This window comes from Microtus oregoni, unplaced genomic scaffold, assembly GCF_018167655.1.
Source record: "Microtus oregoni isolate MIOR12 unplaced genomic scaffold, Mior012 000001F_ref0000356, whole genome shotgun sequence".
Lineage (NCBI taxonomy): Eukaryota > Metazoa > Chordata > Mammalia > Rodentia > Cricetidae > Microtus > Microtus oregoni.
In genome coordinates this window covers 94,280,414-94,293,157 of record NW_024543060.1, presented here as the reverse complement: position 1 = coordinate 94,293,157, position 12,744 = coordinate 94,280,414, and the positions used below count along the sequence as shown (strand labels likewise).

The 12,744-nt window shown below is 38.5% G+C and overlaps 1 protein-coding gene across 1 annotated transcript; it reads right to left on the bottom strand.

Moving 5' to 3' along the window:
• Positions 1 to 9,100: 9,100 nt before the first annotated feature.
• On the bottom strand, positions 9,101 to 10,030 carry LOC121460334 (olfactory receptor 4X2). The gene has a single exon (XM_041670684.1). It carries the CDS (start codon positions 10,028 to 10,030, stop codon positions 9,101 to 9,103), a length of 930 nt encoding a protein of 309 aa, XP_041526618.1.
• Between the last annotated feature and the right edge of the window lie 2,714 nt (positions 10,031 to 12,744).

Here is a 12,744-nt window from a genome sequence, read left to right as displayed (position 1 = left end):
AATTGCCTACTGCTGGATGTTAGTCTCAGGCAGCAATTTGACTTTGTAATAATCTACATATGTAGGAATTACCTGACTATCCTCAAAAATGGAGTGAAGATATACATGATACAGCCCAAATCTTGAATCTCTGACTCATAGTGACTTAACTGATGACATAGTCCTGCCCTACAACAGAACAGGATCAACATTCTATAAGGAGTGATTTCTCAACTCTAATTATTCTGCAGTTGGTAAAAGTTACCAGGCTCCAGAGTTTATACATGCTAAAATCAAATTATATTGTATCAGAGCATAATTGAGTACTCTTCTGTCTACATTATCACACCATTCCTGGCATCTGTGTGGGGGAGTTCCTTAAAGTACTCTTGCATTGCAGGCATGCATAGCACTACCTTTAGAACTATTCAGTGTTCCAGGATTCTGATACAAGAATCTTCTACCCAACCCATGCACAGAAATGGTGAGTAGGAAGGCCAGAGGTAACTCTCAGGTGAAATTCCTCAGAAGTTCCATTCACATTTTTTTTTGAGACAGTGTCTCTCACTGGATCATGGGGCTTGTCAATTCTACTAGATTAGCTGCCCAGTAAACCTGAAATATCCACCTGTCTCTGCCTCCTCAGCACCAAGATTATAAATAAGCACCACTACATCTTGTTTTTCACCTGGTTGTTGGGGATCAAATTCAGGTTCTCATTCTTTCATGGCAAGGACTTTTCCAACTGACCTATCTCCCATCCCTGGTTTGATTTGGGTTGGGCTGAACTGGATTGGTTTGGCTTAGATTGGGTTCAATTTAAGATTATTGATATTTAATGTATCTTTATAATACAATGATCTTAAAAAGCTAAAAATTAAATGTATTTGGGTGGAACAGCAATAAAAGAACCAACATCTAAGTGGAAATAAAAAAGTGTTTGAAGTAATTTCATAAAGGGTCATCAGGCAAGTTAAACATGGAAAACAATGATGACATTTCACCTATGGGGTATAAATAATTTTAATTATATTTTCTTAATTGTTGAAGGCAAAGTAAAAGGCTAAAAGATAAGTGAAGATTCTTATCAAGCAGAAAACTAACTGGATATTTCTAGGATTTGTAGTTAATGTAGCTTTCATCAGAAATGAATATAGAAGCTTAAATTAAACTCACCCAATAAACAATTTCCTTGAGAACCTTTCAAATTATTCCTCAGCAAAATTTGGCTCTATTTCTTTTTTCTTTTTGTAGTACTGTCAATAACCACCAATACCTCATTCATGCTACATAAGCACTCAATCACTGCATCCCATCTCCAGACTCCGAAATCTGGTTTCTGCATAGGCTGATCTCCATTCAGGCTCAGATGATGGATGTTAATACCATTATGTCCTCCAGAAAATGTCAGGCCTTAGCCAAGGCACTTAAATTTCTCAAAAGAATATATTTTTAAAAAACATAGCAGCAATTACTTATAAAACTATCATTGCAAATTATTCAACCAGAAGATTGAAAAAAAAAACTAACTCTATCATCTGCTCTAAGTCAAGCTGCAAGCTTTTTAGCCAGATGGGCAAGACTGTAACAAAATGATATATAAGGCGATCTCATCAGCTAATAGAGAGCAATTCTGAGAGAGGCTTTCTGTTTATGAAGGCTTGTGAAGCAGGGATATCAACAATGAAATGAGTCAATGAAGGGATTAGGTATGCTGCACAGCTGGTAGAGTGCTTACCTAGCAAGCAAAAAGCTCCAGCACTACATAAAACTGGATATGATGGTTCATTCCTATAATCTCAGCACTTGGAGGTGATGTCAGGAAGATCAGAAGTTCAAGATGATCCTCGGCTACCTAGAAAGTACAAGGCCAACCTGGGATATGTGAGATCTTGTTAAAGAATTAAGGAGATAGGGAAAGAAGAAAGAGTAGAAGAAATGTGTCAGTGTTTGAAAGCCCCCCACCTCCTAGTGTCTGTCCATCCATGGAAGATCTCAGTGAATACAAGACTTGGAATCTGCTCCACACAAAGGGACGCACCAGTTGTCATTGATGCTGATACCCCTGTGTGTCAACTTCACACTTAATGACCTTCTCATTCAGAAAGTGATAGGGGAATATAATGGGATAATTCTACCCTAAAGTCTATGAAAAGGAAGTTGGAAATGTTTGCTGGGTGAAGGGTCTTGAACCATTTAAGGTATGAGGAATGAAGAATTTAAATTAGAGAGCTGAATCCCCTGAGCATATCATGCCCAGGGAGTCCCTAACAACAGCGAAAGTCAAGTTCTTATTTATTTCATTCAGAGTTAAGAGAGCTCTCTCTAATTAATCCAATTAGAAATCCAAGATTTATACTTGCCCCTCATGATTGGTCTCAGCTGATCTGGCCCCAATGGTCCTCCTTTCTCTATTCTCTGGTTAGTGACAGAGAAGGATCCACCATCTCAGACTACCAGGACATCCTTAGGGGGTCTCCAGGTGGCCTCTGCTACCCTGTCACACCTCATTGTACCCACGATATCAACAAGTGCCAGGAAAACTTCAGTCAAGGAAATCCAGGTTACCTCACACACATACTTTAAACAACACCGGGACATAGAATGATCTCTGAGATCATCTACTCAATCATTGTAAAGATGAGAGAGTAATGTGGAAATAGTAGCGCAGCTACCCCAGCTGTCCCTTAAAATCTGTTGTAAGAGTCTTCCAATTGTTCATTCTTACAATGATAAGCATTTCCCAACAAATTCCCAGAACATGGTGAAGGGGCATCAGAACGAGTAGAGTTTCTTTACTACAAGGTGTAATTTCCAAAGCAACAGCACACTGAATTTGCATTTCTGTATCTTTCTACTTTTCTAATGTCCCATATAGGGAAAGTGACATTCTCTTGCAAGAACTGGCATTCCCATTTGATAGACTAAGCAAAGAGAGCTCAGAAAGGTAAGGAAAATTGTTTCCAAAATCACAAACCTATAAAACTCATAAATGATTCTATTGAATCAGAAGAAGAAGAAGGAGAAGAAGAAGAAGAAGAAGAAATAGGAGAAGAAGAAAGGAATATAGAATAATTAGAACAAGAATGAACTGGAACATAAATTTGTAACAGAGAATTGGAACTGAGACAGAATAAGAGCTAAAAATCTATAGACAATTAAAACAAGAAAATGATAATTAAAACAAAACAGTGAACAAACATGACTGGAACTACAAGCATGTGGTTCATTCCATTTCCTCTTAGACTAGAAATTTTCTAAGTCTCTTCCACTACACTGAGGTAACCTAACCAAACGCTGGGAGAAAGTCTGCAGCGCTGGACTCTGTTGGCTTTTGATAAATAAAAATATTCACAGCAAAATAAAAATAAAGTTTATAGATAGCCTTAATTTTCTTCATTGTACTAAAACTTTCATTGGATATAAATACATTAAAAGAGGGTGTTGTATACCTTAAGAAAATATAATTGAAGTGGTACTTCTTTTTTATTCAATAGTCTTTTATATTTTCCAGAAATTTTATACATGAGAACATTGCATCGTTATCACCCTTCTCCTTCTTTTCCACCAAGTTCTCCACACCCCTCCCAAAATCACAATCACTTTTTAATTGTCCCAGTTATATACACATGCATAAGTGTGTATATATATATATATATACACATATACATATATATGCACATTGTACACACACATATATATACACACATGTGCACACCTGTATATATAACCTACTGAGTTCATTTAGCTTTACTCATGTTATATGCCCAACCCTGACCACTTTGAATTGGACAACCTATGTGGAAATTTGTGTCTGAAGACAATTGACCCTTAGAAAATAATGACTTCATGTAGCTCTTCACCTAGGAGTGGAACCATGTGGAATTTTCCCCATCTGCATTGGCACATCAACAAAAAAAATGTATTCAAAATAAATAAAACCTGTCCCTACTATATACAAGGCTCTGAGTTAAAATCTAGGATCCTATCTCTAACTCATCAATAATAAAATAATTAAGCACATGACATAAACAAATTTAATAACCTATATTTATAACCAAAATACCTTGAATATTTTTTATGTTTAATTAGAAAGTTCCATATTTTAGGACTTTAGAGTCTACATATGGTTTTAAAGAGTTTAGTAATTGTTCTGGCAAAAGGGCACGTGTGATAAACAGAAGCACCACAAAAGTATTTATTATTCAATATTAAAAGTAGATTGCTTAAAATACTGTTAGTATAGATTTCAAATATTGATTTTTAAATCTTCAAGCAAATACAATAAATGCATATAATCAGAAGAGTTCATCTGTTTTAATTTTGCTTAATCACCCAGTTATGCTTACTCACAAGATTATAATTTGTGTTCAGTTCTAAAGATTTAATGTTTCTGTCATGAATAAGATATTATATATACAGCTTGTATATTATATTATTCAAGTATTTAATATCATTGTCAATTATGCCTAATATAAAGAAAAGTAGTTCATTAAATCATGCTATTATATAATGTATATCTTATAGTTCCATAGTTCTTAAAATAAAGAGTCCAATTATCACAGCACATCTCCAAACATTTTATTGGATTTATTTTAAATCTAATTTTTATGTTTCAATGTTTCTGTAGTGGTTTATTGTTATCAATATATACTATATAAACCACAAATTTAATTTTTATTAATATCTATCCAGATAGTTATGTAAGCCAATCACAGTTACTCTCCTTGTCTGCTCTACTTTATGTTACTAATAAATTGTTGTGACAAATGTATATATTTTAAAATCTTTGAAAACTTCCACACAATGTCTTTTTATCCCTAGTACTTCAGTGAGCAATTCCTAACTCCAAAGATGCTCTCTAAGATAGATGCCGTCATTTTCAAAGTTAGCAAACTAATATTTACACAATCCCACTGCTTCGTCTACAGAGATGTGATCCAGAGCATATATCATATTCAGCTGTCATCAGTTCATAAAGGGAAAAAAAGCTCTTTTGTGTGATAACACGCCATTTCTTAGCCATTTGTTTTTCTTTTTTTTTTCCCTTTAATTAAAAATAGATGGGAAAGACTCACAAGGTTCAACCCAGGAATCATCATTAGGAATTTTTTTTTCAAAAGTAGAGAATGGAAATACATTCATTTTGAGGCTTGCATCCCTAAGTGGGAAGCCGGAGTGAACTACTGGGAACACTGTTGACAGCCCAAAGAGAAGCTGAGGGAAACAGAGAAGACAGAGAATGCTAGGAAGCTGCATAAGCTTATCAGTGCCCCCAATCAGCAGGAAGTAGCCTGGAAAACAATGTTCACATTCCCAAAAAGTGGATTATGGATGTTTTTCTTGCTTTAGAGAGTTGATTAGAAGTTGTTATGGATAATTGTCAGGAAGAAGCTAAACAAAGGAGATTAGATTCAGTTGTTTTTGTTTTTGTTTTTTTGTTTTTTGAAGAAAAGGGAAAGTGCTATGTCACAGTGGGCTGGAGAGAAACCTCTGTCAACAGTTGGGTTTACACACAGATCTACATGTGATAAAATGTAACATGTAGCATCGTAGTGACATGTTCACTTAAGCATCTTTCGGGACATAGTTGAGTCTTGCTACTCAATTAACTTCTTCCTGAATAAACAGTTTAAAAAGAAACTTCAGCTGTAGGCATTTGTTGAAGGGTGTTCAGAGGAACCCTAGGCTCCCACATGTGATTTCCTGAAGAGTCCGAGACAGGATTTCCACAGACAGCCATTACTAACAGCTGGATTTTATTGTGGTCCGCCAAGCAGTAAAAGGCATCTTTAATAGATAGTTATCATTATAGAATGTGTATGTAGGATCACATCCCTTGATGGAGGAAGGTCATTGGCTAATAAAGGAACTGCCTTGGCCCATTTTATTGGTTAGAACATAGGTAGGTGGAGTAAACAGAACAGAATGCTGGGAGGAAGAGGAAGTGAGCTCAGACTCCACAGCTCTCCTCTTGGGAGCAGACGCCTCAGAGAGACGCCATGCTCCCAGCTCCCATTTTTTTGCGAACACGCCCCCTAAGGGGCGGGACTTATCCCTACAATCCCTAAAACTACCCACTCCCATTAAAGATGTAACAGGTACCATATAAATCCTGGATAACATTTCATAGCCTGTTATTCAAATGCTCTGCAATCAAAAGATTCTCCTAGCACCTCTGGAGGGATTTTAATTACCTGCAGTGCATGAAAGAAACAACTATGTGTGGACACCACCCTCTCTTTGGAAATACCTCCAGAGGTGCTTAGGAGAGTTTTTTTTAATTAATTAATTAATTAACTTAAAATTTCCACCACCTCCCATCCTCCCATTTCCCTCTCACTCCCCCCACCTCCTCCCCCTCACTCTCTAGTCCTAAGAGAAGTCAGGGTGCCCTGCCTTATGGGAAGTCCAAGCCCCCCCCATCCAGGTCTAGGAAGGTATGCATCCAAAAGACTAGGCTCCCAAAAAGCCAGTACATGCAGTAGAATCAAATCCAGTGTCATTATCATTGGCTTCTCAGTCCGCCCTCATTGTCAGCCACATTCAGAGAGTCAGGTTTGATCACATGCTTGTTCAGACCCAGTCCTGCAGGCCTTGGTGAGCTCCCATTAGATCAGTCCCACCAACTCCATGGGTGGATTCACCCCTCACGGTCCTGACTTCCTTGCTTATGTTTTCCCTCCTTCTGCTCTTCATCTGGGCTTTGGGAGCTCAGTCCAATTCTCCAGTGTGGGTCTCTGTCTCTATCTCCATCCCTCGCCAGATGAAGGTTCTCTGGTGATATGCAAGATATTCATCAGTATGGCTATGGGAGAAGGCCAGTTCAGGCACTCTCTCCTCTGCTGCCCATGGACCTAGTTGGGGAAATCCCCTTGGACACCTGAGAACCCATCCAGAGCCAAGACTCTTGCCAACCCTAAAATGGCTCCCTTAGTTAAGATATCTTCTTCCCTGCTCCCATAGCCACCCTTCCTCCACCCCAACCAACCCATTCCCTCAAGCTCTCCCCCATTATCCCCTTCTCCCTTCTCTCTCCCCACAACCCACCCCACCCCCACCCCCGCTCCCAACTTTTGCCTGGCGAGGATAACTATATGTTTTTCTTTGGGTTCACCTTCTTATTTAGCTTCTCTAGGATCACGAACTATAGACTCAATGTCCTTTGTTTATGGCTAGAATCCACTTATGAGTGAGTACATACCATATTCCTCTTTTGGGGTCTGGGTTATCTCACTCAGTATGGTGTTTTCTTTTTACATCCATTTGCATGCAAAATTCAAGATGTCATTTTTTTACTGCTAAGTAGAACTCTAAAGTGTATATTGCCACACCGTCTTTATCCATTCTTCTATTGATTGCAGAGCATTTGAATAACAGGCTATGAAATGTTATCCAGGATTTATATGGTACCTGTTATATCTTTAATGGGAGCAGGTAGTTTTTTTTTTCTTCTCCATTTTTTTTATTGAGAAAAGGAGAAAAAAAAACAAGTTTCCACCTCCTCCCAGCCTCCCATTTCCCTCCCCCTCCTCCCACCCTTCTCCCCCTCCCCCATCCTTCTCCCCCTCCCCCCACTCCTCTCCCCCTCCCTCTCCAGTCCAAAGAGCAGTCAGGGTTCCCTGCCCTGTGGTAAGTCCTAGGTCCTCCCCCCTCCGTCCATATCTAGGAAGGTGAACATGGGAGCAGGTAGTTTTAGGGATGTGATCCTACATATACATACTATAATGACAACTATCTATCAATCATTTAAATAAATTATATTTTTCTTTTACAAAAAAAAAAGAAAAAACTTCCCTCCCATACAGATATGCCCTTCTTCAATCTCTCATTAGAAAACAAACATGTTTTGAAGGAATAACAATAAAATAAAACAAAACAAAAACTAACAAATAGGAATAGGACAAAACAAAGGAAAAGAACCAAAGGAAAAAAAAAGACAAATGACACGGATATGGAAGCAGAGACACACTCATTAAACACTTAGGAATCCCATAAAAACACTAAACAGGAAGATATATATATATATATATATATATATATATATATATATGCAAAAGACCTATGATATTTAAAAGAATATTGTGTGTGTGTGTGTGTGTGTGTGTGTGTGTGTGTGTGTGTGTAGACAGGGCTTTTATGTGCAACAGTCCTGGCTGTTCTAGAACTCACGTTGTAGACCAGGCTAGCCTCAAACTCACTGAAATCTGCCTGCCTCTGTCTCCCAAGTGCTGAGATTAAAGCCTTGAGCCACCACCACCCAGAGGTAAAATTTTTAAAAAGAAAAAAAGAAAGCTCTGGCACATTATGAAACAAGAAACATCCAAAGATCTCACTGAGTTTGCTTTCTGTTGGCCATCTATTTCTGGGCATACAGCCTACCCTTGAGAGTAGTTAAGAAGGGGAAACAATTTTTCAATCTTTCTTTCTCTGTGTTTTTTTTTTGAATAGTAAATGCCAGCAATACTGCAAAACACAATTCAGTTTGATTTTCTCTTAACCTATAACAAAATTATACTTGGGCTGCATATTTTGGAAATAATAGTACAGTAATAATGTTATGTGTCTCTAGAGCACACCATATAATGAGCTATGCTCCATCAGTTTATCTTGTTACTGGAGTGATGTTCACTTTGGGAAATTATGTAAGAGACAGTTAAGAAGTTACATGTTTCCTTTTGCAATTAACAAGCATCTGTCAAGATACAGTGAGATAGTTTATCCATTCATTCATTTCTTAGCCAAAAAGGATACTATTCTATCAAGTGAAGTGCTTTTTTTCTATCACACTTGCATTTGTAAGACAATTTGCTCAAAGTAACTGACCTTGTGAAGCAAAGATCTTTCTGTCCTATGTCACAGTAAAATTACCATAGGAAGTGAATCTAAACTAAAATAAGTATAATCTAGTATTCTGCTGCAAATATTTGCTACAGTATTATGGGGAGTGGTAAGAATGTAACAATCTAAAGTAGTCATGTAATGGTATTTTTATAAAAGGAACTAATTTACAAGTATTTTATAAGATGTTCTTCAGTTAAAATGATGCTTTTCCTTCCACCCACAGGGCCCCATCAATTTGGACTCAGCACCATTCCAATACTGATAGCCAATATCCAGACTATTTCTCATCTACTTTGATTGTCCTGATCCATAGAGTCTTCATGGCTTTCTTCACTTCCGCATTTCTCAGGGAGTAGATGACAGGGTTGAGGAGGGGAGTTATCACTGTGTAGAACACAGCTACCATCTTATCTATAGGCAGTGTAGCAGAAGGTCTCATGTAGATGAAAACACAGGGACCAAAGAACAATATAACTACAGTGACATGGGACCCACAGGTGGAAAGGGCTTTGCACCGCCCCTCAGAGCTTTGAGTCCTCAGATGAAACAAGATAACCACATAGGATGCTAAGAGGACCACAAAACTGATCACAGACAGTGTTCCCCCATTGGCAACAATTAGCAGACCGATGAGGAAAGTGTCTGAGCAGGCAAGTTTAAGCACAGGAAGCAAGTCACAGAAATAATGATCAATGACATTGGGGCCACAGAAAGGTAAGTGGAAGATAAGAAGGATCTGGGCAAAGGAATGCACAAAGCCTCCCATCCACGCTGTTCCCACAAGGACAGCACACACCTGTCTGTTCATGATACTAGTGTAGTGCAGGGGCTTGCAGATGGCCACATAGCGGTCATAGGCCATCACCGTGAGCAGGAAAATCTCAGCGCCACCAAAAAAATGCATGAAGAAAAGCTGTGTCATGCAGCCCCATACAGATATGGATTTCTTCTGAGCTAGGAGATCAAAGATGAGTTTGGGAGCTGTTGTAGAAGAGTAGCAGATCTCCACAAAGGAGAGGCAGCCAAGAAAGAAGTACATGGGAGATTCAAGACTTCTGCTGGCTGCGACAGTGACCACCATGAGGAGATTCCCAAGAACAATGGCTGTGTACAAGAGCAGAAATATCACAAAGCAAACTCTCTGTACCTCTTGATTGGGAGAGAGTCCCAGAAAAATGAACTCAGTTACATTGTGTATGTTAGCCATGAGGGAGCAAGTTGGGTGGTATGATCTGAAATGATACAAAAGACAACATAAAATAATTAAATTTTTAATAAAATCCTTTGCAGGAAACCTGTGAACTAAGCATTTAAAATTGAGTAGGAGTTAATAATGGAAAGAAGAGTGTACCAAAGAGATAAAGTGTTAACGCATTGTGTATGGCTGGAATTCTGGAGAGAATTTCTAAATGTAAAGCTGTGGGAAAAGATTACCCCTGACATAAGAAGGGATGTAGGAACTTCAGACTTCACCTATAGTCAATGAGCAATAATCAAGGATGTGCCAGCTGAGGAGCATAGACTTGTTTGCAGAGAGTGGAGTCAAAGAGGGAAAACCAACTAAAAACTCAATAAATCCACTTATTTTTCAACATGGGGCATCCAGGATAGGATAATCGTCACATCCAAGGTAGATGCTTTTCTAGTACTTTTGAACATCTTTACTGTGTTTTCTTATACAGATTTTCTTCTTTGCCTTTCTCCGAGCTCATTTTCATTTATTGGTTTGAAGCGGGGCTGGTATTCAACCTCTTAAATACTCATTAGTGTCTTCAGAAGACATGTCCATGGTGTACCTCCTTGACACACCACACCCCTTAGAGAGACCACAATCCTGTACACAGTCATAGTCTGTGATCTTCATTCTGCTTCTCCTTCAAATTCTCACTTTATGTAGTTGTTTACTTGATGACATCACCATAGTTTCATCCATGCACAATTTTCTTCTTTGAGGGCATGCTCATTTCCTCTAAATCTGTGCCCCCATGTGAGTAGCCTGACATCGTTTTCCTAGTGTCCACTGATGCTCTGGGGCAGCATTTCCTAGAGGCAGCTATCTATCTCCTCAGGAAATCACCCAGACTGCCACTAACTGACTTGAAACTATCCTGGTACTTGCTAAACTTTGTCTAAAGTAGTTGAGGACTTACTTTATGCATCCATAGAGTCTCTCCTACAGCAAGATCCAGGGTACCTGACAATAGGAGCCAGATAACTTCCAATCATATCACAAAGATTCGCCTCCTTAGTTCACTACAGGCCCAAAGGGACACCCTAGTAGAAACACAGAAGTAAAAAAGGGTGAACACCAAAAAGCCCATTCATGGTAGAAGGCACTGCTCACAAGATGGGCTCACACATTCAGGTTTTCTCAGGTGTCAACTGTGTGATATCTAGGAAGTTCTTTAACTTCTTGGAGGCTAAGATGCCAAACAATACCATGCAGATAACACATGCTTCAGGGATCGAGGCCATAGATAAGTGCCACTCCCAATCCCCTGGTACAAGTTAAGCTATCATCATATGACTTCTTGTGCCACATCCATAGGTTCTTACAGACAATGGTCTTTCTTATCTCATGACATTTTGAAATGACAGCACTTATCACAATCACACGGAATCATAATTACTTATGTAGTCATCTGTCTAGCTATAGTGTGAGCTTCCTTAAAGTAGAGACTATTTCTTTCTCACTACTTCATGGCTAGTATGTTATGTATCCCATGGCACCACTCCCTTTTCTTTCAAAGTACACTAAGTAACCACACGTGAAAGAAACCCATGAGCAAAAAACTAAAGTCACACCAGAGTTCTTCTGAGCTTGCTGCTCTGACTATACATATACAAAAGTCTCTGAATTCACACTGTTTCTTTGTGAGCCAATAGATAAACACTAAGCCAATTATAACCTACCCCTACCTCCCTGAAATAGCAGAATACATCTGCTCCTCTTTCAGTTTTAGACTTGGAGATACAGAAAATATGTATAAAGACTCAACTCTACCAGATTTTTAAGTAAAAGAAAAGTAGACTTACCTCCCAGATGTTCCATAGAAAACTGATCAGTCAGACAGCCCAGCATTAAGTTCATGTTGCCTAAATGACACCGAGGGAGAAGGCATGATCAGGTGAGAGGAAGGAGTTCCCCAGAGATCTGTAGTCTCTTCCCTTCCAAATAAGACAGAATGCCTCATGGGAAGCAGAACCTCAAAAACCTCTATAGAAAACATTAGATAGAGGGAAATACAAAGCAGTTGAATTTATCCAGTGTTCACAGAACACTGACCCATGAGGGTCTGTTAATAGATGATAATTCACATACCCATCATAAGTTGAATCTGGTGGCTTCGAATAAAATGACACTAATGATTAGGAAATATACATGCCAGCAAATTTTAAAAAGACAAACATTTCCACAGAACTAGGAAGATTTGGAGAGAAGACAGTGGCTTGAACTTTTACATAACTGGTAATCTTGCAATGTGATCAGGCATATGGACTACCTTTGTTAGGTCTTAGGTTTGTTTTTTTTTTTTGTTGTTGTTGTCTTATACAAGTAAGTTATGGAAAAGGAGAATTTATGGGTGTAAACAATTTCTTTAATCTATAATTTACTATTACATGGATGACTGATGTCAGAAGTTCTTCTATTTGTTGCTTTTATTCATTAATGAATAAATATCTTTATTCATTATCTGTTTAGTTATAGGTTAATGAATAAGCCTGTGGCTTAGCAGAATAGAGCAAGGTGGGAATGCCAGGCAGATAGAGGAGGAAAGAAGCCAGAGTCAGGTGAGAAGCCATGTAGTAGAAACAGGAGACAGATGCCTCTGCTGTAGCCCACCAAAACTTTTCCAGTAGGCCACAACCTCGTGGTGATGCAAAGATTAATGGAAATGTGTTGTTTTAGTATATAAGGGC

Bases quoted from the DNA above. Each gene is read 5' to 3' on its own strand.
- LOC121460334 (XM_041670684.1), bottom strand. From the start codon at position 10,030: ATGGCTAACATACACAATGTAACTGAGTTCATTTTTCTGGGACTCTCT.